The 25,094-nt window shown below is 45.9% G+C and overlaps 1 protein-coding gene across 2 annotated transcripts in view; it reads left to right on the forward strand.

Annotated features, from left to right (window-relative positions):
• The first annotated feature begins 3,569 nt into the window (after positions 1 to 3,569).
• LOC124026380 (casein kinase I-like) overlaps positions 3,570 to 25,094 on the forward strand; it is a 59,227-nt gene continuing 37,702 nt past the window's right edge. For both annotated transcript variants that reach the window (XM_046339404.1, XM_046339403.1), the window contains exons 1-4: positions 3,570 to 3,726; positions 17,085 to 17,233; positions 19,980 to 20,208; positions 23,774 to 23,944. In XM_046339404.1, coding sequence (XP_046195360.1) covers positions 3,711 to 3,726; positions 17,085 to 17,233; positions 19,980 to 20,208; positions 23,774 to 23,944 — 565 coding nt within the window. In that variant the 5' untranslated portion in view covers positions 3,570 to 3,710. The remainder of the gene's footprint in view (positions 3,727 to 17,084; positions 17,234 to 19,979; positions 20,209 to 23,773; positions 23,945 to 25,094) is intronic.

Here is a 25,094-nt window from a genome sequence, read left to right on the forward strand (position 1 = left end):
TCCATGAACAGCAGGAAGGATGACAGATGGTGTTGTCACCAATCTGTCCATGAACAATAGGAAGGCACTAATAGATGGTGCTTGTCACCAATCTGTCCATGAACAGTAGGAAGGATGACAGATGGTGTTGTCACCAATCTGTCCATGAACAGTAGGAAGGATGACAGATGGTGTGTCACCAATCTGTCCATGAACAGTAGGAAGGATGACAGATGGTGTTGTCACCAATCTGTCCATGAACAGTAGGAAGGATGACAGATGGTATTGTCACCAATCTGTCCATGAACCATAGGATGGATGAGTGCTGAGATGCAGTGTTATTATATTGCAACGTTGGTTATTTGAATGATGACAATGGTGTTGACAACAATGAATACTGAGGCATCCCACTCTCCTACAACCATGCCAGAAAATGGATGAGGCAAGAGGGACAGCAGTGTTATAGATATTAGGGAAAGTTGGTTATTTAGAATGCTGTCGTAACAAGTTGGTGACAATGAAAACTGAGGCATCCCAGAGCTCCTGGCTCATGCCAGAAGCCAATGAGGAGGACCCAGCGTTATAGAGGAAAGGGAGAGAAAGACAGTGAGCGGGAGGGATGAATGTAAAAAGACAGGATGGTAAGTTGGTGCTCATGACTCAGATGGTTTAATCATAGACAGGATGTGTTTTCAGCAGGAACTGAGATGGTTTTAATCAGACAGGATGTGTTTTCAGTAGGAACTGAGCTGGTTTAATCACAGACAGGATGTTTTTCAGCAGGAACAGACGGGATGTGTTTTCAGAGATGAGCTGGTTAATCAGACAGGATATGTTTTCAGCAGGAACTGAGATGGTTTAATCAGACAGGATGTGTTTTCAGCAGGAACTGAGATGGTTTAATCAGACAGGATGTGTTTTCAGCAGGAACTGAGATGGTTTAATCACAGACAGGATGTGTTTTCAGCAGGAACTGAGAATGTTTAATCAGACATGATGTGTTTTCAGCAGGAACTGAGATGGTTTAATCAGACAGGATGTGTTTCAGCAGGAACTGAGATGGTTTAATCACAGACAGGATATGTTTTCAGCAGGAACTGAGATGGTTTAATCAGACAGGATGTGTTTTCAGCAGGAACTGAGATGGTTTAATCACAGACAGGATGTGTTTTCAGCAGGAACTGAGATGGTTTAATCACAGACAGGATGTGTTTTCAGCAGGAACTGAGATGTTTAATCAGACATGATGTGTTTTCAGCAGGAACTGAGATGGTTTAATCAGACAGAATGTGTTTTCAGCAGGAACTGAGATGTTTAATCAGACAGGATGTGTTTTCAGCAGGAACTGAGATGGTTTAATCAGACAGGATGTGTTTTCAGCAGGAACTGAGATGGTTTAATCAGACAGGATGTGTTTTCAGCAGGAACTGAGATGGTTTAATCAGACAGGATGTGTTTTCAGCAGGAACTGAGATGGTTTAATCACAGACAGGATGTGTTTTCAGCAGGAACTGAGATGGTTTAATCAGACAGGATGTGTTTTCAGCAGGAACTGAGATGGTTTAATCACAGACAGGATGTGTTTTCAGCAGGAACTGAGATGGTTTAATCACAGACAGGATGTGTTTTCAGCAGGAACTGAGATGGTTTAATCAGACAGGATGTGTTTTCAGTAGGAACTGAGCTGGTTTAATCAGACAGGATGTGTTTTCAGCAGGAACTGAGATGGTTTAATCAGACAGGATATGTTTTCAGCAGGAACTGAGATGGTTTAATCACAGACAGGATGTGTTTTCAGCAGGAACTGAAATGGTTTAATCAGACAGGATGTGTTTTCAGCAGGAACTGAGCTGGTTTAATCAGACAGGATGTGTTTTCAGCAGGAACTGAGATGGTTTAATCAGACAGGATGTGTTTTCAGCAGGAACTGAGATGGTTTAATCAGACAGGATATGTTTTCAGCAGGAACTGAGATGGTTTAATCAGACAGGATGTGTTTTCAGCAGGAACTGAGATGGTTTAATCACAGACAGGATGTGTTTTCAGCAGGAACTGAGATGGTTTAATCACAGACAGGATGTGTTTTCAGCAGGAACTGAGATGTTTAATCAGACATGATGTGTTTTCAGCAGGAACTGAGATGGTTTAATCAGACAGAATGTGTTTTCAGCAGGAACTGAGATGTTTAATCAGACAGGATGTGTTTTCAGCAGGAACTGAGATGGTTTAATCAGACAGGATGTGTTTTCAGCAGGAACTGAGATGGTTTAATCAGACAGGATGTGTTTTCAGCAGGAACTGAGATGGTTTAATCAGACAGGATGTGTTTTCAGCAGGAACTGAGATGGTTTAATCACAGACAGGATGTGTTTTCAGCAGGAACTGAGATGGTTTAATCACAGACAGGATGTGTTTTCAGCAGGAACTGAGATGGTTTAATCAAGGTCCCGATGTGTTTCTGTAGGGCCGTGTTTGATTGACACTGGGATGGCTTGGGCTACTCATACATTTACTGATGAGTAAATGATTGAGGTATTTGTTTTCTAATGAAGTGGATTATAATGCGATGATACTGTCGGGTTGGGTGATTTATCAAATTAATTCAAATGACTGTTTTTGCGCGATGTTCACCATACTTGTATCGCAAAATCATTTTTTTGTGTATTTTTGGTTTTTATGAGTGTTTTATGTCCACTTGTTCTCGTGTCTTCTTGGTCTCGTTCGCTCCTTCTCTGCTGTGAACCTTCCCATTTACACCAGAGATCTCGATATAATGGCGAGAGGCTCATGTTTCCGCCCCTAACAATGGGAGTCGTTGTCCCAAAGGTGGAAAGGCAGGCGACAAGCTGAGTTCCAAAATAAGCGCATTGGGCTTATTTTTGGACAGATTTTTGTCGAGAGTGAAACCTCTTGCTTCTCCTCTTTCTCTATAGTTTACATGCACACCCTAAGCCCCTCCCTCTGTCACTTACAAAAAAACAAAATTAACATTTCAAACCAACCCCCTGTTTATGTCTCAACTCCTCAGATTGAGAGCAGACACTACTGCCACAGGAGTATCAATGAACATTGATTGTGGTAAAGGAATGCCCAACTCGTCTCACGTGCATTACAGTATCACATATCGCCTGCAGCATTTTAGTCAAATAAAGACCGTTATACTGGCTGTTTTAGTCTGTGTTTTATAAAAAAACACTTATACAAGGAATTGTCAACTCGTTCTCATTCTGATAAATCAGGTAGGACACTTGATTTCAACATCTGAACGAAGTGGACAGGATAACATGCTGCTCAAACAGCTGGAGATGTACAGAAGGGTGTGTTCATCACAATCTGTTCTACCTGGTTAGCTAGCGGATCTCTCTCTCATTCACTCGCTCTCTCCGATGTTGGCTAGCAGATGGATCCAAGTTGGCTAAGTGAGCCTATGATCCCATTGCGTGTAATTCGGCTACAACATCTGGTCTGTGAATATTTCCACTTCGTGATGTGTGGTGGAGTTGTAGTGCAAGACTTGTTCGGTAACAAATCCAGTTTCTTAAGGAATCCTGCAAGCTTTCTTTCTTAAAGATAGTCAATGAAGAAGTGGACCAATTCTGAGTGTTTAATATGTCATCTGTTTGTATTTCTCTCTAGGTACTGATATCTCGGTAGGAGAGGAGGTGGCCATCAAGCTAGAATGTGTGAAGACCAAACACCCGCAGCTCCACATCGAGAGCAAGATCTACAAGATGATGCAGGGAGGAGGTACGACACTACACCATTTATCTGTCCTACCAACCTACCAGCTCTCATCTAGATCACTGTAACTGGCCCAGTGGTCATCCTACCAGCTCTCATCTAGATCACTGTAACTGGCCTAGTGGTCATCCTACCAGCTCTCATCTAGATCACTGTAACTGGCCTAGTGGTCATCCTACCAGCTCTCATCTAGATCACTGTAACTGGCCTAGTGGTCATCCTACCAGCTCTCATCTAGATCACTGTAACTGGCCTAGTGGTCATCCTACCAGCTCTCATCTAGATCACTGTAACTGGCCTAGTGGTCATCCTACCAACCTAGTGGTCATCCTACCAGCTCTCATCTAGATCACTGTAACTGGCCCAGTGGTCATCCTACCAGCTCTCATCTAGATCACTGTAACTGGCCCAGCTCATCCTACCAGCTCTCATCTAGATCACTGTAACTGGCCTAGTGGTCATCCTACCAGCTCTCATCTAGATCACTGTAACTGGCCCAGTGGTCATCCTACCAGCTCTCATCTAGATCACTGTAACTGGCCTAGTGGTCATCCTACCAGCTCTCATCTAGATCACTGTAACTGGCCCAGTGGTCATCCTACCAGCTCTCATCTAGATCACTGTAACTGGCCCAGTGGTCATCCTACCAGCTCTCATCTAGATCACTGTAACTGGCCTAGTGGTCATCCTACCAACCTAGTGGTCATCCTACCAGCTCTCATCTAGATCACTGTAACTGGCCCAGTGGTCATCCTACCAGCTTTCATCTAGATCACTGTAACTGGCCTAGTGGTCATCCTACCAGCTCTCATCTAGATCACTGTAACTGGCCCAGTGGTCATCCTACCAGCTCTCATCTATATCACTGTAACTGGCCTAGTGGTCATCCTACCAGCTCTCATCTAGATCACTGTAACTGGCCCAGTGGTCATCCTACCAGCTCTCATCTAGATCACTGTAACTGGCCTAGTGGTCATCCTACCAGCTCTCATCTAGATCACTGTAACTGGCCCAGTGGTCATCCTACCAGCTCTCATCTAGATCACTGTAACTGGCCTAGTGGTCATCCTACCAACCTAGTGGTCATCCTACCAGCTCTCATCTAGATCACTGTAACTGGCCTAGTGGTCATCCTACCAGCTCTCATCTAGATCACTGTAACTGGCCCAGTGGTCATCCTACCAGCTCTCATCTAGATCACTTTAACTGGCCCAGTGGTCATCCTACCAGCTTTCATCTAGATCACTGTAACTGGCCCAGTGGTCATCCTACCAGCTCTCATCTAGATCACTGTAACTGGCCCAGTGGTCATCCTACCAGCTCTCATCTAGATCACTTTAACTGGCCCAGTGGTCATCCTACCAGCTCATCTAGATCACTGTAACTGGCCTAGTGGTCATCCTACCAGCTCTCATCTAGATCACTTTAACTGGCCTAGTGGTCATCCTACCAACCTAGTGGTCATCCTACCAGCTCTGATCTACTCAAAGTAGGTGGACACCCCTTCAAATGAGTGGATTTGGCTATTTCAGGCACACATGTTGACAGGTATAGAAGAAACGAGCACACAAGCACTACTGTCGTAGTTTGAATGCATTGTTGACCTCACTGGAATACTGTAGTAGTTTGAATGTATTGTTGACCTCTCACTGGAATACTGTAGTAGTTTGAATGTATTGTTGACCTCTCACTGGAATACTGTAGTAGTTTGGATGTATTGTTGACCTCTCACTGGAATACTGTAGTAGTTTGGATGTATTGTTGATCTCTCACTGGAATACTGTAGTAGTTTGGATGTATTGTTGACCTCTCACTGGAATACTGTAGTAGTTTGGATGTATTGTTGACCTCTCACTGGAATACTGTAGTAGTTTGGATGTATTGTTGACCTCTCACTGGAATACTGTAGTAGTTTGGATGTATTGTTGATCTCTCACTGGAATACTGTAGTAGTTTGAATGTATCGTTGACCTCTCACTGGAATACTGTAGTAGTTTGGATGTATCGTTGACCTCTCACTGGAATACTGTCGTAGTTTGAATGTATCGTTGACCTGCTGCTGCTAAAATACATTAACTGCTGAACTATTCCAGTGAGTGTGGGTTTTCCTTCTTCTCATTGTAATTAGCTGAGTAACAGGACAGAGCCAGTTAGCCCTGGGGTTAACCCTGTCTACATTTACATTCAGCCTCACCACTGTCAGTCCGGATCCTCCGTGACCTTTACCCTGGCCGTTTAGTCAGTCCGGATCCTCTGTGACCTTTACCCTGGCCGTTCAGTCAGTCCGGATCCTCTGTGACCTTTAACCTGGCCATTCAGTCAGTCCGGATCCTCTGTGACCTTTACCCTGGCCGTTTAGTCAGTCCGGATCCTCTGTGACCTTTACCCTGGCCGTTTAGTCAGTCCGGATCCTCTGCATGTGTCCTAGTCCCACTGACAATTGTGTTGTTTAAAGGTGTGTTTTCCCCCCTCCAAGGTGTGTGTTGTTTAAAGGTGTTTCCCCCATGCGGTGTGCGCGTACCTATGCAAAGTGCAAGCTTTTGTGTGTGTAACAACCTGCACTCCCAGTAACAGGCTTATCACCACCACAGCCCTCCAGCCCCTCACCCCTGGAGGGTTGCCCCAGCAGGGTGCTCTGACATTGGGACAGGATGGAGCGATAACCTGGGTTCCTGGAGCCCTGTGGGTCTCATTCGTTTGTGCCCTATATCCTTCCTTTTTCACTGCTCCCCTCTCCTCCACCAATCCCCTCACCTCTTGATCTCTCCATCATTGGTTCTATCCTTCCTCTCTGTCATCTCCCCTCTATCCTTTCTCTCTGTCATCTCCCCTCTATCCTTTCTCTCTGTCATCTCCCCTCTGTCCTTTCTCTCTGTCATCTCCCCTCTGTCCTTTCTCTCTGTCATCTCCCCTCTGTCCTTTCTCTCTGTCATCTCCCCTCTATCCTTTCTCTCTGTCATCTCCCCTCTATCCTTTCTCTCTGTCATCTCCCCTCTATCCTTTCTCTCTGTCATCTCCCCTCTATCCTTTCTCTCTGTCATCTCCCCTCTATCCTTTCTCTCTGTCATCTCCCCTCTATCCTTTCTCTCTGTCATCTCCCCTCTATCCTTTCTCTCTGTCATCTCCCCTCTATCCCCTATCCTCTGTCATCTCCCCTCTATCCTTTCTCTCTGTCATCTCCCCTCTATCCCCTATCCTCTGTCATCTCCCCTCTATCCTTTCCCTCTCGCTCTCTCCCACCCTCTCTCTGGCCAGATGGCGTGTGCGCCTGGGGAGGAGAGGGTGGAATAGACGGAAGGGGAAGGAGGGAGGTGTGGGGGAGGGGCAGAGCGCTGCATTCCTCTTCTCTGGGGCGCCATCCCTCCATCCTCCAGCTCATGAATATTCATACAGTGTGTGCGCGTGGTAAAATGAGCCTCCGGTGTAGCAGCAAGAACAAAGCACAACCATGTATTATATGATCAAACAGAGATGACGCATTGCTGCACGACCATCATTATTATCCCCATATTCCCCATTATCCTACTGACCACTGGGTCAATACACACCATGGTCCCCATTATCCTACTGACCACTGGGTCATTGCTGCACGACCATCATTATTATCCCCATATGCCCCATTATCCTACTGACCACTGGGTCAATACACACCATAGTCCTCATTATCCTACTGACCACAGGGTCAATACACACCATAGTCCCCATTATCCTATTGACCACTGGGTCAATACACACCATAGTCCCCATTATCCTACTGACCACTGGGTCAATACACACCATAGTCCTCATTACCCTACTGACCACTGAGGCAATACACACCATATTCCCCATTATCCTACTGACCACTGAGGCAATACACACCATAGTCCCCATTATCCTACTGACCACTGAGGCAATACACACACCATAGTCCTCATTATCCTACTGACCACTGGGTCAATACACACCATAGTCCCCATTATCCTACTGACCACTGAGGCAATACACACACCATAGTCCTCATTATCCTACTGACCACTGAGGCAATACACACACCATAGTCCTCATTATCCTACTGACCACTGAGGCAATACACACACCATAGTCCTCATTATCCTACTGACCACTGAGGCAATACACACCATAGTCCCCATTATCCTACTGACCACTGGGTCAATACACACCATAGTCCCCATTATCCTACTGACCACTGGGTCAATACACACCATAGTCCTCATTACCCTACTGACCACTGAGGCAATACACACCATATTCCCCATTATCCTACTGACCGCTGGGTCAACACACACCATAGTCCTCATTATCCTACTGACCACTGGGTCAATACACACCATAGTCTCCATTATCCTACTGACCACTGGGTCAATACACACCATAGCCCTCATTACCCTACTGACCACTGGGTCAATGCTGCACGACCATCATTATTATCCCCATATTCCCCATTATCCTACTGACCACTGGGTCAACACACACCATAGTCCTCATTACCCTACTGACCAGTAGGTCAATACACACCATAGTCCTCATTACCCTACTGACCACTGGGTCAATACACACCATAGTCCTCATTACCCTACTGACCACTGGGTCAATACACACCATAGTCCTCATTATCCTACTGACCACTGGGTCAATACACACCATAGTCCTCATTACCCTACTGACCACTGAGGCAATACACACCATATTCCCCATTATCCTACTGACCACTGGGTCAATACACACCATAGTCCTCATTACCCTACTGACCACTGGGTCAATGCTGCACGACCATCATTATTATCCCCATATTCCCCATTATCCTACTGACCACTGGGTCAACACACACAATAGTCCTCATTACCCTACTGACCACTGACCACTGGGTCAATACACACCATAGTCCCCATTACCCTACTGACCACTGGGTCAATACACACCATAGTCCCCATTATCCTACTGACCACTGGGTCAATACACACCATAGTCCTCATTACCCTACTGACCACTGGGTCAATACACACCATAGTCCCCATTATCCTACTGACCACTGGGTCAATACACACCATAGCCCTCATTACCCTACTGACCACTGGGTCAATACACACCATAGTCCTCATTACCCTACTGACCACTGGGTTAATACACACCATAGTCCTCATTACCCTACTGACCACTGAGGCAATACACACCATATTCCCCATTATCCTACTGACCACTGGGTTAATACACACCATAGTCCTCATTACCCTACTGACCAGTGGGTCAATACACACCATAGTCCTCATTACCCTACTGACCAGTGGGTCAATACACACCATAGTCCTCATTACCCTACTGACCACTGGGTCAATACACACCATAGTCCTCATTACCCTACTGACCACTGGGTCAATGCTGCACCCATCATTATTATCCCCATATTCCCCATTATCCTACTGACCACTGGGTCAACACACACAATAGTCCTCATTACCCTACTGACCACTGACCACTGGGTCAATACACACCATAGTCCCCATTACCCTACTGACCACTGGGTCAATACACACCATAGTCCCCATTATCCTACTGACCACTGGGTCAATACACACCATAGTCCTCATTACCCTACTGACCACTGGGTCAATACACACCATAGTCCCCATTATCCTACTGACCACTGGGTCAATACACACCATAGCCCTCATTACCCTACTGACCACTGGGTCAATACACACCATAGTCCTCATTACCCTACTGACCACTGGGTTAATACACACCATAGTCCTCATTACCCTACTGACCACTGAGGCAATACACACCATATTCCCCATTATCCTACTGACCACTGGGTTAATACACACCATAGTCCTCATTACCCTACTGACCAGTGGGTCAATACACACCATAGTCCTCATTACCCTACTGACCAGTGGGTCAATACACACCATAGTCCTCATTACCCTACTGACCACTGGGTCAATACACACCATAGTCCTCATTACCCTACTGACCACTGGGTCAATACACACCATAGTCCTCATTATCCTACTGACCACTGGGTCAATACACACCATAGTCCTCATTACCCTACTGACCAGTGGGTTAATACACACCATGTTACTCTATCAATATTGGCTAATCAGTATGATATATATATATATATATATATTGCTTTATCATTTTGCTCTACGGTAGGAAACGGACTGAAACAGGGAGGGACTACCTGAACTTGTCCAATAAGAAACACAACATTGTTGTTGCAATATGTTTTGGTAGGTTTTACCGTAATGAATACATCCCAGGTTCTGGAACAGAACCAGATGGGAGGAAGCTATTTTAGACTCCAGTTCCGTCCCATATGGCACCCTATTCCCTACATAGTGCACTACTCCTGACCAGAGCTCTATGGCACCATATTCCCTACATAGTGCACTACTCCTGACCAGAGATCTATGCACCCTATTCCCTATATAGTGCACTACTTTTGACCAGAGCTCTATGGCACCCTATTCCCTACACAGTGCACTACTCCTGACCAGAGATCTATGCACCCTATTCCCTATATAGTGCACTACTTTTGACCAGAGCTCTATGGCACCCTATCCCCTACATAGTGCACTACTTTTGACCAGGGCCCTATAGTGGTCTGATCAGAATGAGTGCAGTATATAGGGACTAGGGTGCCATATGGGATACAGACAGGCTATTTAGTGCTGAGTGACCCTACAGGTCCTTAGATGGACACTGTACATTCTGCTGCTTAATATATCCAGTGGTCTGGTCTATGTAGTCTAAGGTTGAGCTGCTTCTAAATATATTATGTTGCTGTATCAGTATGGGGGTTCCCGAGTGGCGCAGCGGTCTAAGACACTAGAGGTGTCACTACAGACCCTGGTTCGATCCCGGGCTGTATCACAACCGTCCGTAATCTGGAGTCCCACAGGCCGTCCCACAATTTGGCCCAGCGTCGTCCGGGCTAGGGGGGTTGGCCGGGGTAGGTCCGTCATTATAAATAAGAATTTGTTCTTAACTGACTTGCCCAGTTAAATAAATATAAAAATATAATATTAAATCCCTTGTCTGCGGATCTCAAAATATGAACATAAAAAATAATTCTTATCTCTATGAACAGCAGATTAAACACATTTTGGGCAATGGATCTGTGAATACATTTAGAGGGTGAATACAATGCAATATTATTAATGGATCTGTGAATACATTTAGAGGGTGAATACAATGCAATATTATTAATGGATCTGTGAATACATTTAGAGGGTGAATACAATGCAATATTATTAATGGATCTGTGAATACATTTAGAGGGTGAATACAATGCAATATTATTAATGGATCTGTGAATACATTTAGAGGGTGAATACAATGCAATATTATTAATGGATCTGTGAATACATTTAGAGGGTGAATACAATGCAATATTATTAATGGATCTGTGAATACATTTAGAGGGTGAATACAATGCAATATTATTAATGGATCTGTGAATACATTTAGAGGGTGAATACAATGTGAATACAATGCAATATTATTAATGGATCTGTGAATACATTTAGAGGGTGAATACAATGCAATATTATTAATGGATCTGTGAATACATTTAGAGGGTGAATACAATGCAATATTATTAATGGATCTGTGAATACATTTAGAGGGTGAATACAATGCAATATTATTAATGGATCTGTGAATACATTTAGAGGGTGAATACAATGCAATATTATTAATGGATCTGTGAATACATTTTAGAGGGGTGAATACAATGCAATATTATTAATGGATCTGTGAATACATTTAGAGGGTGAATACAATGCAATATTATTAATGGATCTGTGAATACATTTAGAGGGTGAATACAATGCAATATTATTAATGGATCTGTGAATACATTTAGAGGGTGAATACAATGCAATATTATTAATGGATCTGTGAATACATTTAGAGGGTGAATACAATGCAATATTATTAATGGATCTGTGAATACATTTAGAGGTGAATACAATGCAATATTATTAATGGATCTGTGAATACATTTAGAGGGTGAATACAATGCAATATTATTAATGGATCTGTGAATACATTTAGAGGGTGAATACAATGCAATATTATTAATGGATCTGTGAATACATTTAGAGGGTGAATACAATGCAATATTATTAATGGATCTGTGAATACATTTAGAGGGTGAATACAATGCAATATTATTAATGGATCTGTGAATACATTTAGAGGGTGAATACAATGCAATATTATTAATGGATCTGTGAATACATTTAGAGGGTGAATACAATGCAATATTATTAATGGATCTGTGAATACATGCAATGCAATATTATTAATGGATCTGTGAATACATTTAGAGGGTGAATACAATGCAATATTATTAATGGATCTGTGAATACATTTAGAGGGTGAATACAATGCAATATTAGTGGTCCTGTGTAGCTCAGTTGGTAGAACATGGCGCTTGTAACGCCAGGGTAGTGGGTTCGATCCCCGGGACCACCCATACGTAGAATGTATGCACACATGACTGTAAGTCGCTTTGGATAAAATCGTCTGCTAAATGGCATATATTATTATTATTATTATTAATTTACAGTAGTCTGTTCTTAACCCTGGGCAACATGGGCCTGGGAGGCTCACAGAGATATTAGTATCCACAGTATTCTGTTCTTAACCCTGGGCAACATGGGCCTGGGAGGCTCACAGAGATATTAGTATCTACAGTATTCTGTTCTTAACCCTGGGCAACATGGGCCTGGGAGGCTCACAGAGATATTAGTATCTACAGTATTCTGTTCTTAACCCTGGGCAACATGGGTCCGGGAGGCTCACAGAGATATTAGTATCCACAGTACTCCACAAATTTTCAATTTTTCAACTCAATATTTATTTTATTCCACAATTATTAATATATATTTTTATTTTATTTTATTTACATAAAAGCACTGTAATTTAAAGCTAGAATCCTTAGTTGCTACATCCATCTTTGGTATGGCAAACCCTGATGTACCTACTTGATTCTTGAAGAATATAACTTATAAGTGCTTCATGAGCTTAGTTCAACTGTGGTACCCCATCAGAACCCAGAATACAACCTGGTTTTACTCCAATGTTTGGAAACAAAGTAAACTAACACTGTGGAGCCTCAAAACATAGTTAAAACTATACTGTTGATATCATGGATGGTCAGTCCTTACATCCATAGCTCTGTCTAATTTAATGGCTATATTTCTCCAGGCCCATCCCTCAGCTTTTTACCAAAACCGAGACTTTGCAGGAAATTAGCTTGAAAACTGCCACATTTTTCTCTTCTTTTAAAAAGGTTCCTTCTCAGCGTGTGAAACTTGGATCGTCCAGCCCTGCGCTGCCAAAGTCCTAGTTGAACCCCTCGTATGCTATTTCTGTCTCACTGGAGTTATGAGGGTGTCCCTGGCCCCAACAAGTTGGAGAACCCCTTATCTAGCGTTTTCAACTGTAGCCTATATACAGGCTGCTGCTGCTGCTAAAAACAGCCCCCTGGTGTGGTGTCCTGCTCGTTGGAGATGGTCTATGTGCTGCTGTTAGCCTGGCTAACACACACTCTGCCTGGCTAGCCCATATACGTCTCCTCCAGCTTCCAGAACACACTCTGCCTGGCTAGCCCATATACGTCTCCTCCAGCTTCCAGAACACACTCTGCCTGGCTAGCCCATATACGTCTCCTCCAGCTTCCAGAACACACTCTGCCTGGCTAGCCCATATACGTCTCCTCCAGCTTCCAGAACACACTCTGCCTGGCTAGCCCATATACGTCTCCTCCAGCTTCCAGAACACACTCTGTCTGGCTAGCCCATATACGTCTCCTCCAGCTTCCAGAACACACTCTGCCTGGCTAGCCCATATAAGTCTCCTCCAGCTTCGAGAACACACTCTGCCTGACTAGCCCATATACGTCTCCTCTAGCTTCCAGAACACACTCTGCCTGGCTAGCCCATATACGTCTCCTCTAGCTTCCAGAACACACTCTGCCTGGCTAGCCCATATACAGTGCCTTGCGAAAGTATTCGGCCCCCTTGAACTTTGCGACCTTTTGCCACATTTCAGGCTTCAAACATAAAGATATAAAACTGTATTTTTTTGTGAAGAATCAACAACAAGTGGGACACAATCATGAAGTGGAACGACATTTATTGGATATTTCAAACTTTTTTAACAAATCAAAAACTGAAAAATTAGGCGTGCAAAATTATTCAGCCCCCTTAAGTTAATACTTTGAAGCGCCACCTTTTGCTGCGATTACAGCTGTAAGTCGCTTGGGGTATGTCTCTATCAGTTTTGCACATCGAGAGACTGAAATTTTTTCCCATTCCTCCTTGCAAAACAGCTCGAGCTCAGTGAGGTTGGATGGAGAGCATTTGTGAACAGCAGTTTTCAGTTCTTTCCACAGATTCTCGATTGGATTCAGGTCTGGACTTTGACTTGGCCATTCTAACACCTGGATATGTTTATTTTTGAACCATTCCATTGTAGATTTTACTTTATGTTTTGGAACATTGTCTTGTTGGGAAAACAAATCTCCGTCCCAGTCTCGGGTCTTTTGCAGACTCCATCAGGTTTTCTTCCAGAATGGTCCTGTATTTGGCTCCATCCATCTTCCCATCAATTTTAACAATCTTCCCTGTCCCTGCTGAAGAAAAGCAGGCCCAAACCATGATGCTGCCACCACCATTGTTTGACAGTGGGGATGGTGTGTTCAGGGTGATGAGCTGTGTTGCTTTTACGACAAACATAACATTTTGCATTGTTGCCAAAAAGTTCAATTTTAGTTTCATCTGACCAGAGCACCTTCTTCCACATGTTTGGTGTGTCTCCCAGGTGGCTTGTGGCAAACTTTAAACAACACTTTTTATGGATTACTTTAAGAAATGGCTTTCTTCTTGCCACTCTTCCATAAAGGCCAGATTTGTGCAATATACGACTGATTGTTGTCCTATGGACAGAGTCTCCCACCTCAGCTGTAGATTTCTGCAGTTCATCCAGAGTGATCATGGGCCTCTTGGCTGCATCTCTGATCAGTCTTCTCCTTGTATGAGCTGAAAGTTTAGAGGGACGGCGAGGTCTTGGTAGATTTGCAGTGGTCTTATACTCCTTCCATTTCAATATTATCGCTTGCACAGTGCTCCTTGGGATGTTTAAAGCTTGGGAAATCTTTTTGTATCCAAATCCGGCTTTAAACTTCTTCACAACAGTATCTCGGACCTGCCTGGTGTGTTCCTTGTTCTTCATGATGCTCTCTGCGCTTTTAACGGACCTCTGAGACTATCACAGTGCAGGTGCATTTATACGGAGACTTGATTACACACAGGTGAATTGTATTTATCATCATTAGTCATTTAGGTCAACATTGGATCATTCAGAGATCCTCACTGAACTTCTGGAGAGAGTTTGCTGCACTGAAAGTAAAGGGCTGAATAATTTTGCACGTCCAATTTTTCAGTTTTGATTTGTTAAAAAGTTTGAAATATCAATAAATGTCGTTCCACTTCATGATTGTGTCCCACTTGTTGTTGATTCTTCACAAAAAAATACAGTTTTATATCTTTATGTTTGAAACCTGAAATGTGGCAAAAGGTCGCAAAGTTCAAGGGGGCCGAATACTTTCGCAAGGCACTGTACGTCTCCTCCAGCTTCCAGAACACACTCTGCCTGGCTAGCCCATATACGTCTCCTCCAGCTTCCAGAACACACTCTGCCTGGCTAGCCCATATACGTCTCCTCCAGCTTCCAGAACACACTCTGCCTGGCTAGCCCATATACGTCTCCTCCAGCTTCCAGAACACACTCTGCCTGGCTGGCCCATATACGTCTCCTCCAGCTTCCAGAACACACTCTGCCTGGCTAGCCCATATACGTCTCCTCCAGCTTCCAGAACACACTCTGCCTGGCTAGCCCATATACGTCTCCTCCAGCTTCCAGAACACACTCTGCCTGGCTAGCCCTTATACGTCTCCTCCAGCTCCACTCTGGAAGACATGTAGTCACTATGACAGATGCTAAAAGCACGTCTCCCCACACTTTGGCTTTAAGACTAAGAGACAAACGCACCAGACTGTGTGTGTGTGTTGCGACACCGGGAGATTGCTGGAGCATGGAGAATATGTGTGTGTGTGTGTGTGTGTGTGCTTTGCCAATGTTTGTCTCTGTGAACTAGTGTCTAGCTGAGCTGGGTAAAGTGTAAAATGCTGATCACCAGTCTACTACTGTATTAAGGCAGGCAGGCAGATCGACACTAGGTTAATATGAGCTGACCTCCCTCCCTGATGATAGTCAGGTAGATAGACACTAGGTTAATATGAGCTGACCTCTTGTGATTTTGTTTTTATTGCATCTAATCTCAGCCTGAACTGAATCAAATGTCCTCCCCTCCTCCTCCTCCCTCTGTCATCCTCCTCTCCTCATATCTCTTGTAGAGGTTACATTCTTCACCATCTATAGTATGTTGTCAACCATCTCCACGCTGCGATAGGCTGTAGCGATGTTCTACTGCCATAGTGGTGTCATCCTGGCCCCAATACCAGGGCTGTGATAGGATATAGTTTGGGGCTAGTTCCTGGTTTCAGCGCCTAACTCCTCCCTCTTGGTGCTAAATGCTACTCAAAATGTTACAAGTAATTTGCTGTAATGTCAGACTTTCTAGAGACATTATAATACATTACATTTACATTTACATTTAAGTCATTTAGCAGACGCTCTTATCCAGAGCGACTTACATGAATAATAATATTTTTTTCTCTCCTAAATGTTAATTTAACTCTTTCCCCCTACAGTGGGTATCAATGGATATATGATTAAACACATGGTTACTTTAACAAGACTAACATCCCTCTCTCTCTCTGTCTGTCTGTCTCTCTCTCTCTGTCTCTCTCTCTCTGTCTCTCTCTCTCTGTCTCTCTCTCTCTGTCTCTCTCTCTCTCTCTCTCTCTGTCTCTCTCTCTCTGTCTCTCTCTCTCTGTCTCTGTCTCTCTCTGTCTCTCTGTCTCTCTGTCTCTCTCTGTCTCTCTCTGTCTCTCTGTCTCTCTCTGTCTCTCTCTGTCTCTCTCTGTCTCTCTCTGTCTCTGTCTCTGTCTCTGTCTCTGTCTCTGTCTCTGTCTCTCTCTCTCTCTCTCTCTCTCTGTTTCTCTCTCTCTCTCTCTCTCTGTTTCTCTCTCTCTCTCTCTCTGTCTCTCTCTGTTTCTCTCTCTCTCTCTCTGTCTCTCTCTGTTTCTCTCTCTCTCTCTCTGTTTCTCTCTCTCTCTCTCTGTTTCTCTCTCTCTCTCTCTGTTTCGCTCTCTCTCTCTCTGTCTCTATCCTGTCTGTCTCTATCCTGTCTGTCTCTATCCTGTCTGTCTCCCCTACAGTGGGTATCCCAACGATAAAGTGGTGTGGGGCGGAGGGCGACTACAACGTGATGGTGATGGAGCTGTTAGGACCTAGTCTGGAAGACCTGTTCAACTTCTGCTCCCGCAAGTTCTCCCTCAAGACTGTCCTGCTGCTGGCTGACCAGATGGTGAGAGACTTGCGTGTGTGTGTGTGTGCACCGAGGCAGGGCGCGTGCCAACCTGGGGGTATGGGACCACCTTCAGGAGGCCACTATAACGGGGGCTACCCCCATTCTGAATGACACTGGCCAACACCCCCATCCCGAATGACACTGGCCAACGCCCCCATCCCGAATGACACTGGCTAACGCCCCCATCCCGAATGACACTGGCCAACGCCCCCATCCCGAATGACACTGGCCAACGCCCCATCCCGAATGACACTGGCCAACGCCCCCATCCCGAATGACACTGGCCAACGCCCCCATCCCGAATGACACTGGCCAACGCCCCCATCCCGAATGACACTGGCCAACGCCCCCATCCCGAATGACACTGGCCAACGCCCCATCCCGAATGACACTGGCCAACGCCCCCATCCCGAATGACACTGGCCAGCCCCCATCCCGAATGACACTGGCCAACGCCCCCCATCCCGAATGACACTGGCCAACGCCCCCATCCCGAATGACACTGGCCAACGCCCCCATCCCGAATGACACTGGCCAACGCCCCATCCCGAATGACACTGGCCCACACCCCCATCCCGAATGACACTGGCTCCATTGTGAATGTTAGGAAGCCTTGTCCCTATTAGTCTGTGTGTGTGTTTCAGTTCTACATGTCAGTACACACACACACAACACACAGATCCCACTGTTGAAGCAGTCGGATGGGTCTGGATCATAAAGCCATTCATTCTATTGACTGTCCGTTGGTCCATCTACATCGACAGTACAGTGGTGTCACAGTTAGCCGGCTAAAATTGTTGACAGTCACTTAGCAATTAGGGACGATTCACCCACACCAATCAATTCACCCACACCAATCGATACACCCCACCAATCGATTCACCCACACCCCCGTCTAGTTTTGACTCAGAGAGCTTCTCTTCTTCTCCTGCCTCAACCATGCAGTCATCTACCACCACACTATCAATTAGAGGGGATCTATATAGCACAACTTTGAATTTCACCCCCGTCTAATAATGGAATGGTTTAGACCGTTTGGAAGTTTTGACTCTGAGAGCTTCTCTTCTTCTCCTGCTCCAACCACGCATTGAGGTCGCTGTCCTGTCTCCTTGTTTCAAGCAAAACTACCAAAACTATTGGCGATGGTGAACCTGAACGATCTACATACAGATGTAGTGTAAATATATAGGTCCGTTGTCATTTCTACCCGTCCAGGGGTTTCTAATGCTGAGATGCGTATGGAGAAACCCCTGCCCTGGATCTAGATACGTATGGAATCATCTTGAAAAGGAGAGATCACATCCCGATTAGCAATCGCTTCTTCTTAATTTTTTGCACCAGTAGTGCTGCAGTGTTTATACTACCAGGTGTCCTCCAGGTATTTAGACTACCAGGTGTCCTCCGGGTGTTTAGACTGCCAGGTGTCCTCCGGGTGTTTAGACTGCCAGGTGTCCTCCGGGTGTTTAGACTGCCAGGTGTCCTCCGGGTGTTTAGACTGCCAGGTGTCCTCCGGGTGTTTAGACTGCCAGGTGTCCTCCAGGTGTTTATACTACCAGGTGTTTAGACTACCAGGTGTCCTCCAGGTGTTTATACTACCAGGTGTTTAGACTGCCAGGTGTCCTCCAGGTGTTTAGACTGCCAGGTGTCCTCCAGGTGTTTAGACTGCCAGGTGTCCTCCAGGTGTTTAGACTGCCAGGTGTCCTCCGGGTGTTTAGACTGCCAGGTGTCCTCCGGGTGTTTAGACTGCCAGGTGTCCTCCGGGTGTTTAGACTGCCAGGTGTCCTCCGGGTGTTTAGACTGCCAGGTGTCCTCCGGGTGTTTAGACTACCAGGTGTCCTCCGGGTGTTTAGACTACCAGGTGTCCTCCGGGTGTTTAGACTACCAGGTGTCCTCCGGGTGTTTAGACTACCAGGTGTTTAGACTACCAGGTGTCCTCCAGGTGTTTATACTACCAGGCGTTTAGACTACCAGGTGTCCTCCAGGTGTTTATACTACCAGGTGTTTATACTACCAGGTGTCCTCCAGGTGTTTATACTACCAGGTGTTTATACTACATTTATACTACCAGGCGTTTAGACTACCAGGTGTCCTCCAGGTGTTTATACTACCAGGTGTTTATACTACCAGGTGTCCTCCAGGTGTTTATACTACCAGGTGTCCTCCAGGTGTTTATACTACCAGGTGTTTATACTACCAGGTGTCCTCCAGGTGTTTATACTACCAGGCGTTTAGACTACCAGGTGTCCTCCAGGTGTTTATACTACCAGGTGTCCTCCAGGTGTTTATACTACCAGGTGTCCTCCAGGTGTTTATACTACCAGGTGTCCTCCAGGTGTTTATACTACCAGGTGTCCTCCAGGTGTTTATACTACCAGGTGTCCTTTTTACCATTGACACCCATCATGTATATCCACGTTCTATGTGCGTTATTGATGATGATAACGCAAGCTCTCTCCTCTCCAGATCAGACTAGCTGTTATTGATCAACCTCTCTCCTCTCCAGATCAGACTAGCTGTTATTGATCAACCTCTCTCCTCTCCAGATCAGACTAGCTGTTATTGATCAACCTCTCTCCTCTCCAGATCAGACTAGCTGTTATTGATCAACCTCTCTCCTCTCCAGATCAGACTAGCTGTTATTGATCAACCTCTCTCCTCTCCAGATCAGACTAGCTGTTATTGATCAACCTCTCTCCTCTCCAGATCAGACTAGCTGTTATTGATCAACCTCTCTCCTCTCCAGATCAGCCGTATAGAGTACATCCACTCGAAGAACTTCATCCACAGAGACGTGAAGCCAGACAACTTCCTGATGGGCCTGGGCAAGAAGGGCAACCTGGTGTACATCATCGACTTTGGCCTGGCCAAGAAGTACCGCGACGCCCGCACACACCAGCACATCCCCTACCGCGAGAACAAGAACCTGACCGGCACGGCGCGCTACGCATCCATCAACACACACCTGGGAATCGGTAGGATATATACACTATATGTACAAAAGTATGTGGACACCCCTTCAAATTAGTGGATTCTGCTATTTCAGCCACACCCTTTGCTGACAGGTGTATAAAATCGAGCACACAGCCATGCGATCTCCATAGACAAACATTGGCAGTAGAATAGCTCAGTGACTTTCAAAGTGGCACCATCATAGGATGCCACCTTGCCAACTAGTCAGTTCGTCAAATATCTGACCTGCTACCGCTGCCCCGGTCAACTGTAAGTGCTGTTATTGTGAAGTGGAAACGTCTAGGAGCCACAACGGCTCAACCGTGAAGGTAGGCCACACAAGCTCACAGAACAGAACACTTCCGAGTTCCAATCTACCTCTGGAAGAAACGTCAGCACAAGAACTGTTCGTCGGGAGCTTCGTGAAATTAGTTTCCATGGCCGAGCAGCCGCACACAAACCGAAGATCACCATGCGCAGTGCCATGCATCAGCTGAAGATGTTGTACTCTGGAGCATTCTTTGGCGTGATGAATCCTGCTGCACCATCTGGCAATCCGACGGATGAATCTAGGTTTTTCGGATGCCAGGAGAACTCTATCTGCCCCAATGCATAGTGCCAACTGTAAAGTTTGGTGGAGGAGGAATAATGGTCTGGGGCAGTTTTTCACGGTTTGGGCTCGGCTCCTTAGTTACAGTGTAGGGAAATCTTAAAACTACAGCATACAGTAACATTCTAAACAATTCTGTGCTTCCAACTTTGTGGCAACAGTTTGGGGAAGGCCCTTTCATGTTTCAGCATGACAATACCCCCGTGCACAAAGCCAGGTCCATACAGAAATGGTTTGTAGATCGGTGTGGAAGAACTTGACTGACCTGCACAGAGACCTGACCTCAACCCCATTGAACACCTGAATTGGAACGCCGACTGCGAGTCAGGCCTAATCACCCGACCTCACTAATGATCTTGTGGCTGAATGGAAGCAAGTCCCTGCAGCAATGTTCCAACATCTAGTGGAAAGCCTTACATTTACATTACATTGAAGTCATTTAGCAGACGCTCTTATCCAGAGCGACTTACAAATTGGTGCATTCACCTTATGACATCCAGTGGAACGGCCACTTTACAATAGTGCATCTAAATCTTTTAAGGGGGGTGAGAAGGATTACTTTATCCTATCCTAGGTATTCCTTAAAGAGGTGGGGTTTCAGGTGTCTCCGGAAGGTGGTGATTGACTCCGCTGTCCTGGCGTCGTGAGGGAGTTTGTTCCACCATTGGGGGGCCAGAGCAGCGAACAGTTTTGACTGGGCTGAGCGGGAACTGTACTTCCTCAGTGGTAGGGAGGCGAGCAGGCCAGAGGTGGATGAACGCAGTGCCCTTGTTTGGGTGTAGGGCCTGATCAGAGCCTGGAGGTACTGAGGTGCCGTTCCCCTCACAGCTCCGTAGGCAAGCACCATGGTCTTGTAGCGGATGCGAGCTTCAACTGGAAGCCAGTGGAGAGAGCGGAGGAGCGGGGTGACGTGAGAGAACTTGGGAAGGTTGAACACCAGACGGGCTTCGGCGTTCTGGATGAGTTGTAGGGGTTTAATGGCACAGGCAGGGAGCCTGTGCCATTCCCAGAAGAGTGGAGGCTGTTATAGCAGCAATGTTCCAACATCTAGTGGAAAGCTTTCCCAGAAGAGTGGAGGCTGTTATAGCAGCAAAGGGGGGACCAACTACATATGAATACCAGTGATTTTGGAATGAGATGTTTGACCTGTCCACATACTTTTGGCAATATATATAAACAAACACATATACTAGTTACACACACCTTGGAACAGGTACACAACAGAAACACCCTGACCTTCTCGCTCTCTCCTCTCGCTCTCTCCTCTCGCTCTCTCCTCTCGCTCTCTCCTCTCGCTCTCTCCTCTCGCTCTCTCCTCTCGCTCTCTCCTCTCGCTCTCTCCTCTCTCTCTGTTCTCTCTCTCTGTTCTCTCTCTCTGTTCTCTCTCTCTGTTCTCTCTCTCTGTTCTCTCTCCCTCTCTTCTCTCCCTCTCTTCTCTCTCTCTGTTCTCTCCCTCTCTTCTCTCTCCCCTCTCTCTCTCTGTTCTCTCTCTCTGTTCTCTCTCTCTGTTCTCTCTCTCTGTTCTCTCTCTCTGTTCTCTCTCTCTGTTCTCTCTCTCTGTTCTCTCTCTCTGTTCTCTCTCTCTGTTCTCTCTCTCTGTTCTCTCTCCCCTCTCTCTCTCCCCTCTCTCTCTCCCCTCTCTCTCTCCCTGTTCTCTCTCCCTGTTCTCTCTCCCTGTTCTCTCTCTCTGTTCTCTCTCTGTTCTCTCTCTCTGTTCTCTCTCTCCTCTCTCTCCCCTCTCCTCTCCTCTCTCCCTCTCTTCTCTCTCTCTTCTCTCTCTCTCTCCCTCTCTCCTCTTTCCCTCTTTTCTCTCTCTCTCCCACTCTTCTCTCTCTCTCTCTCCCACTCTTTTCTCCTCTCGCTCTCTCCTCTCTCTCTCTCTGTTCTCTCTCTCTGTTCTCTCCTCTCTCTTTCTCTCCTCTCTCCCTCTGTTCTCTCTCTCTCCTCTCTCTCTCTCCCTCCTCTTTCCTTCTTTTCTCTTTCTCTCCCACTCTTCTCTCTCTCTCTCTCCCACTCTTTTCTCTCCCTCTTCTCTCTCTCTCTCTCCCACTCTTTTCTCTCCCTCTTCTCTCTCTCTCCCTCTTCTCTCTCTCCCCCTCTTCTCTCTCTCTCACTCTTCTCTCTCTCCCCCTCTTCTCTCTCTCCCCCTCTTCTCTCTCTCCCCCTCTTCTCTCTCTCCCCTCTTCTCTCTCTCCCCTCTTCTCTCTCTCCCCTCTTCTCTCTCTCCCCCTCTTCTCTCTCTCCCCCCTCTTCTCTCTCTCCCCTCTTCTCTCTCTCCCCCTCTTCTCTCTCTCCCCCTCTTCTCTCTCTCTCCCCCTCTTCTCTCTCTCTCTCTCTCCTCTTCTCTCTCTCTCTCTCTCTCTCCCTCTTCTCTCTCTCTCTCTCTCTCTCCCTCTTCTCTCTCTCTCTCTCTCTCTCCCTCTTCTCTCTCTCTCTCTCCCTCTTCTCGCTCTCTCTCTCTCCCTCTTCTCTCTCTCTCTCTTCTCTCTCTCTCTCTCTCTCTCTTCTCGCTCCCTCTCTCCCTCTCTTCTCGCTATCTCTCTCCCTCTCTTCTCGCTCTCTCTCTTCTCTCTCTCTCCCTCTTCTCGCTCTCTCTCTCCCTCTCTTCTCGCTCTCTCTCTCCCTCTCTCTCTCTCCCTCTCTTCTCGCTCTCTCTCTCTCCCTCTCTTCTCGCTCTCTCTCTCCCTCTCTTCTCGCGCTCTCTCTCCCTCTCTTCTCGCTCTCTCTCTTCTCGCTCTCTCTCTCCCTCTCTTCTCGCTCTCTCTCTCCCTCTCTTCTCGCTCTCTCTCTTCTCGCTCTCTCTCTCCCTCTCTTCTCGCTCTCTCTCTCCCTCTCTTCTCGCTCTCTCTCTCTCCCCTCTCTTCTCGCTCTCTCTCTCTCCCCTCTCTTCTCGCTCTCTCTCTCTCCCCTCTCTTCTCTCTCTCACTCTTCTCTCTCTCTCCCCTCTCTCCTCTCCCTCTCTTCTCTCTCCTCTACAGAGCAGTCTCGTCGTGATGACCTGGAGTCTCTTGGCTACGTCCTGATGTACTTCAACCTGGGCAGTCTGCCCTGGCAGGGCCTGAAGGCTGCCACTAAGAGACAGAAGTACGAACGCATCAGTGAGAAGAAGATGTCTACCCCCATCGAGGTCCTGTGTAAAGGATATCCATGTGAGTAGTTGAAAGACCTGTCTGTGGCTGGAAGTTGATGGGGTTTTCTGAAGTCAAAACAGGTCGTTTTTTTACATAGTAGATCCTTGCACATATAGAATTTCCACTCCCGGTCTTTGAAAGTGGATAGGGTTAGGAGTTTATCCTGATCATGTGACCTAACCAGGAAGAAAGCTGATCACATTCAGAGGATCTGTTTGTAGTGTATGTCTTGTTGTCTTGGAGACTAGAGGATTCACATTCAGGCATTTTATTCCACATATATATATTAATTATACAACTAGATGTATAAAAAGAGCTGTATCTTGACCCATCCTCTCCTCTCAGGGGAGTTTACCATGTCCAGTTGTATAATAATTAAAGAGCTGTATCTTGACCCATCCTCTCCTCTCAGGGGAGTTTACCATGTCCAGTTGTATAATAATTATAGAGCTGTATCTTGACCCATCCTCTCCTCTCAGGGGAGTTTACCATGTCCAGTTGTATAATAATTATAGAGCTGTATCTTGACCCATCCTCTCCTCTCAGGGGAGTTTACCATGTCCAGTTGTATAATAATTAAAGAGCTGTATCTTGACCCATCCTCTCCTCTCAGGGGAGTTTACCATGTCCAGTTGTATAATAATTAAAGAGCTGTATCTTGACCCATCCTCTCCTCTCAGCTGAGTTTACCATGTCCAGTTGTATAATAATTATAGAGCTGTATCTTGACCCATCCTCTCCTCTCAGGGGAGTTTACCATGTCCAGTTGTATAATAATTATAGAGCTGTATCTTGACCCATCCTCTCCTCTCAGGGGAGTTTACCATGTCCAGTTGTATAATAATTAAAGAGCTGTATCTTGACCCATCCTCTCCTCTCCTCACAGCTGAGTTTACCATGTCCAGTTGTATAATAATTATAGAGCTGTATCTTGACCCATCCTCTCCTCTCAGGGGAGTTTACCATGTCCAGTTGTATAATAATTAAAGAGCTGTATCTTGACCCATCCTCTCCTCTCAGGGGAGTTTACCATGTCCAGTTGTATAATAATTATAGAGCTGTATCTTGACCCATCCTCTCCTCTCAGGGGAGTTTACCATGTCCAGTTGTATAATAATTATAGAGCTGTATCTTGACCCATCCTCTCCTCTCAGGGGAGTTTACCATG

Source organism: Oncorhynchus gorbuscha, unplaced genomic scaffold (genome assembly GCF_021184085.1).
Source record: "Oncorhynchus gorbuscha isolate QuinsamMale2020 ecotype Even-year unplaced genomic scaffold, OgorEven_v1.0 Un_scaffold_2711, whole genome shotgun sequence".
In the NCBI taxonomy this organism is placed as follows: Eukaryota; Metazoa; Chordata; class Actinopteri; order Salmoniformes; family Salmonidae; genus Oncorhynchus; species Oncorhynchus gorbuscha.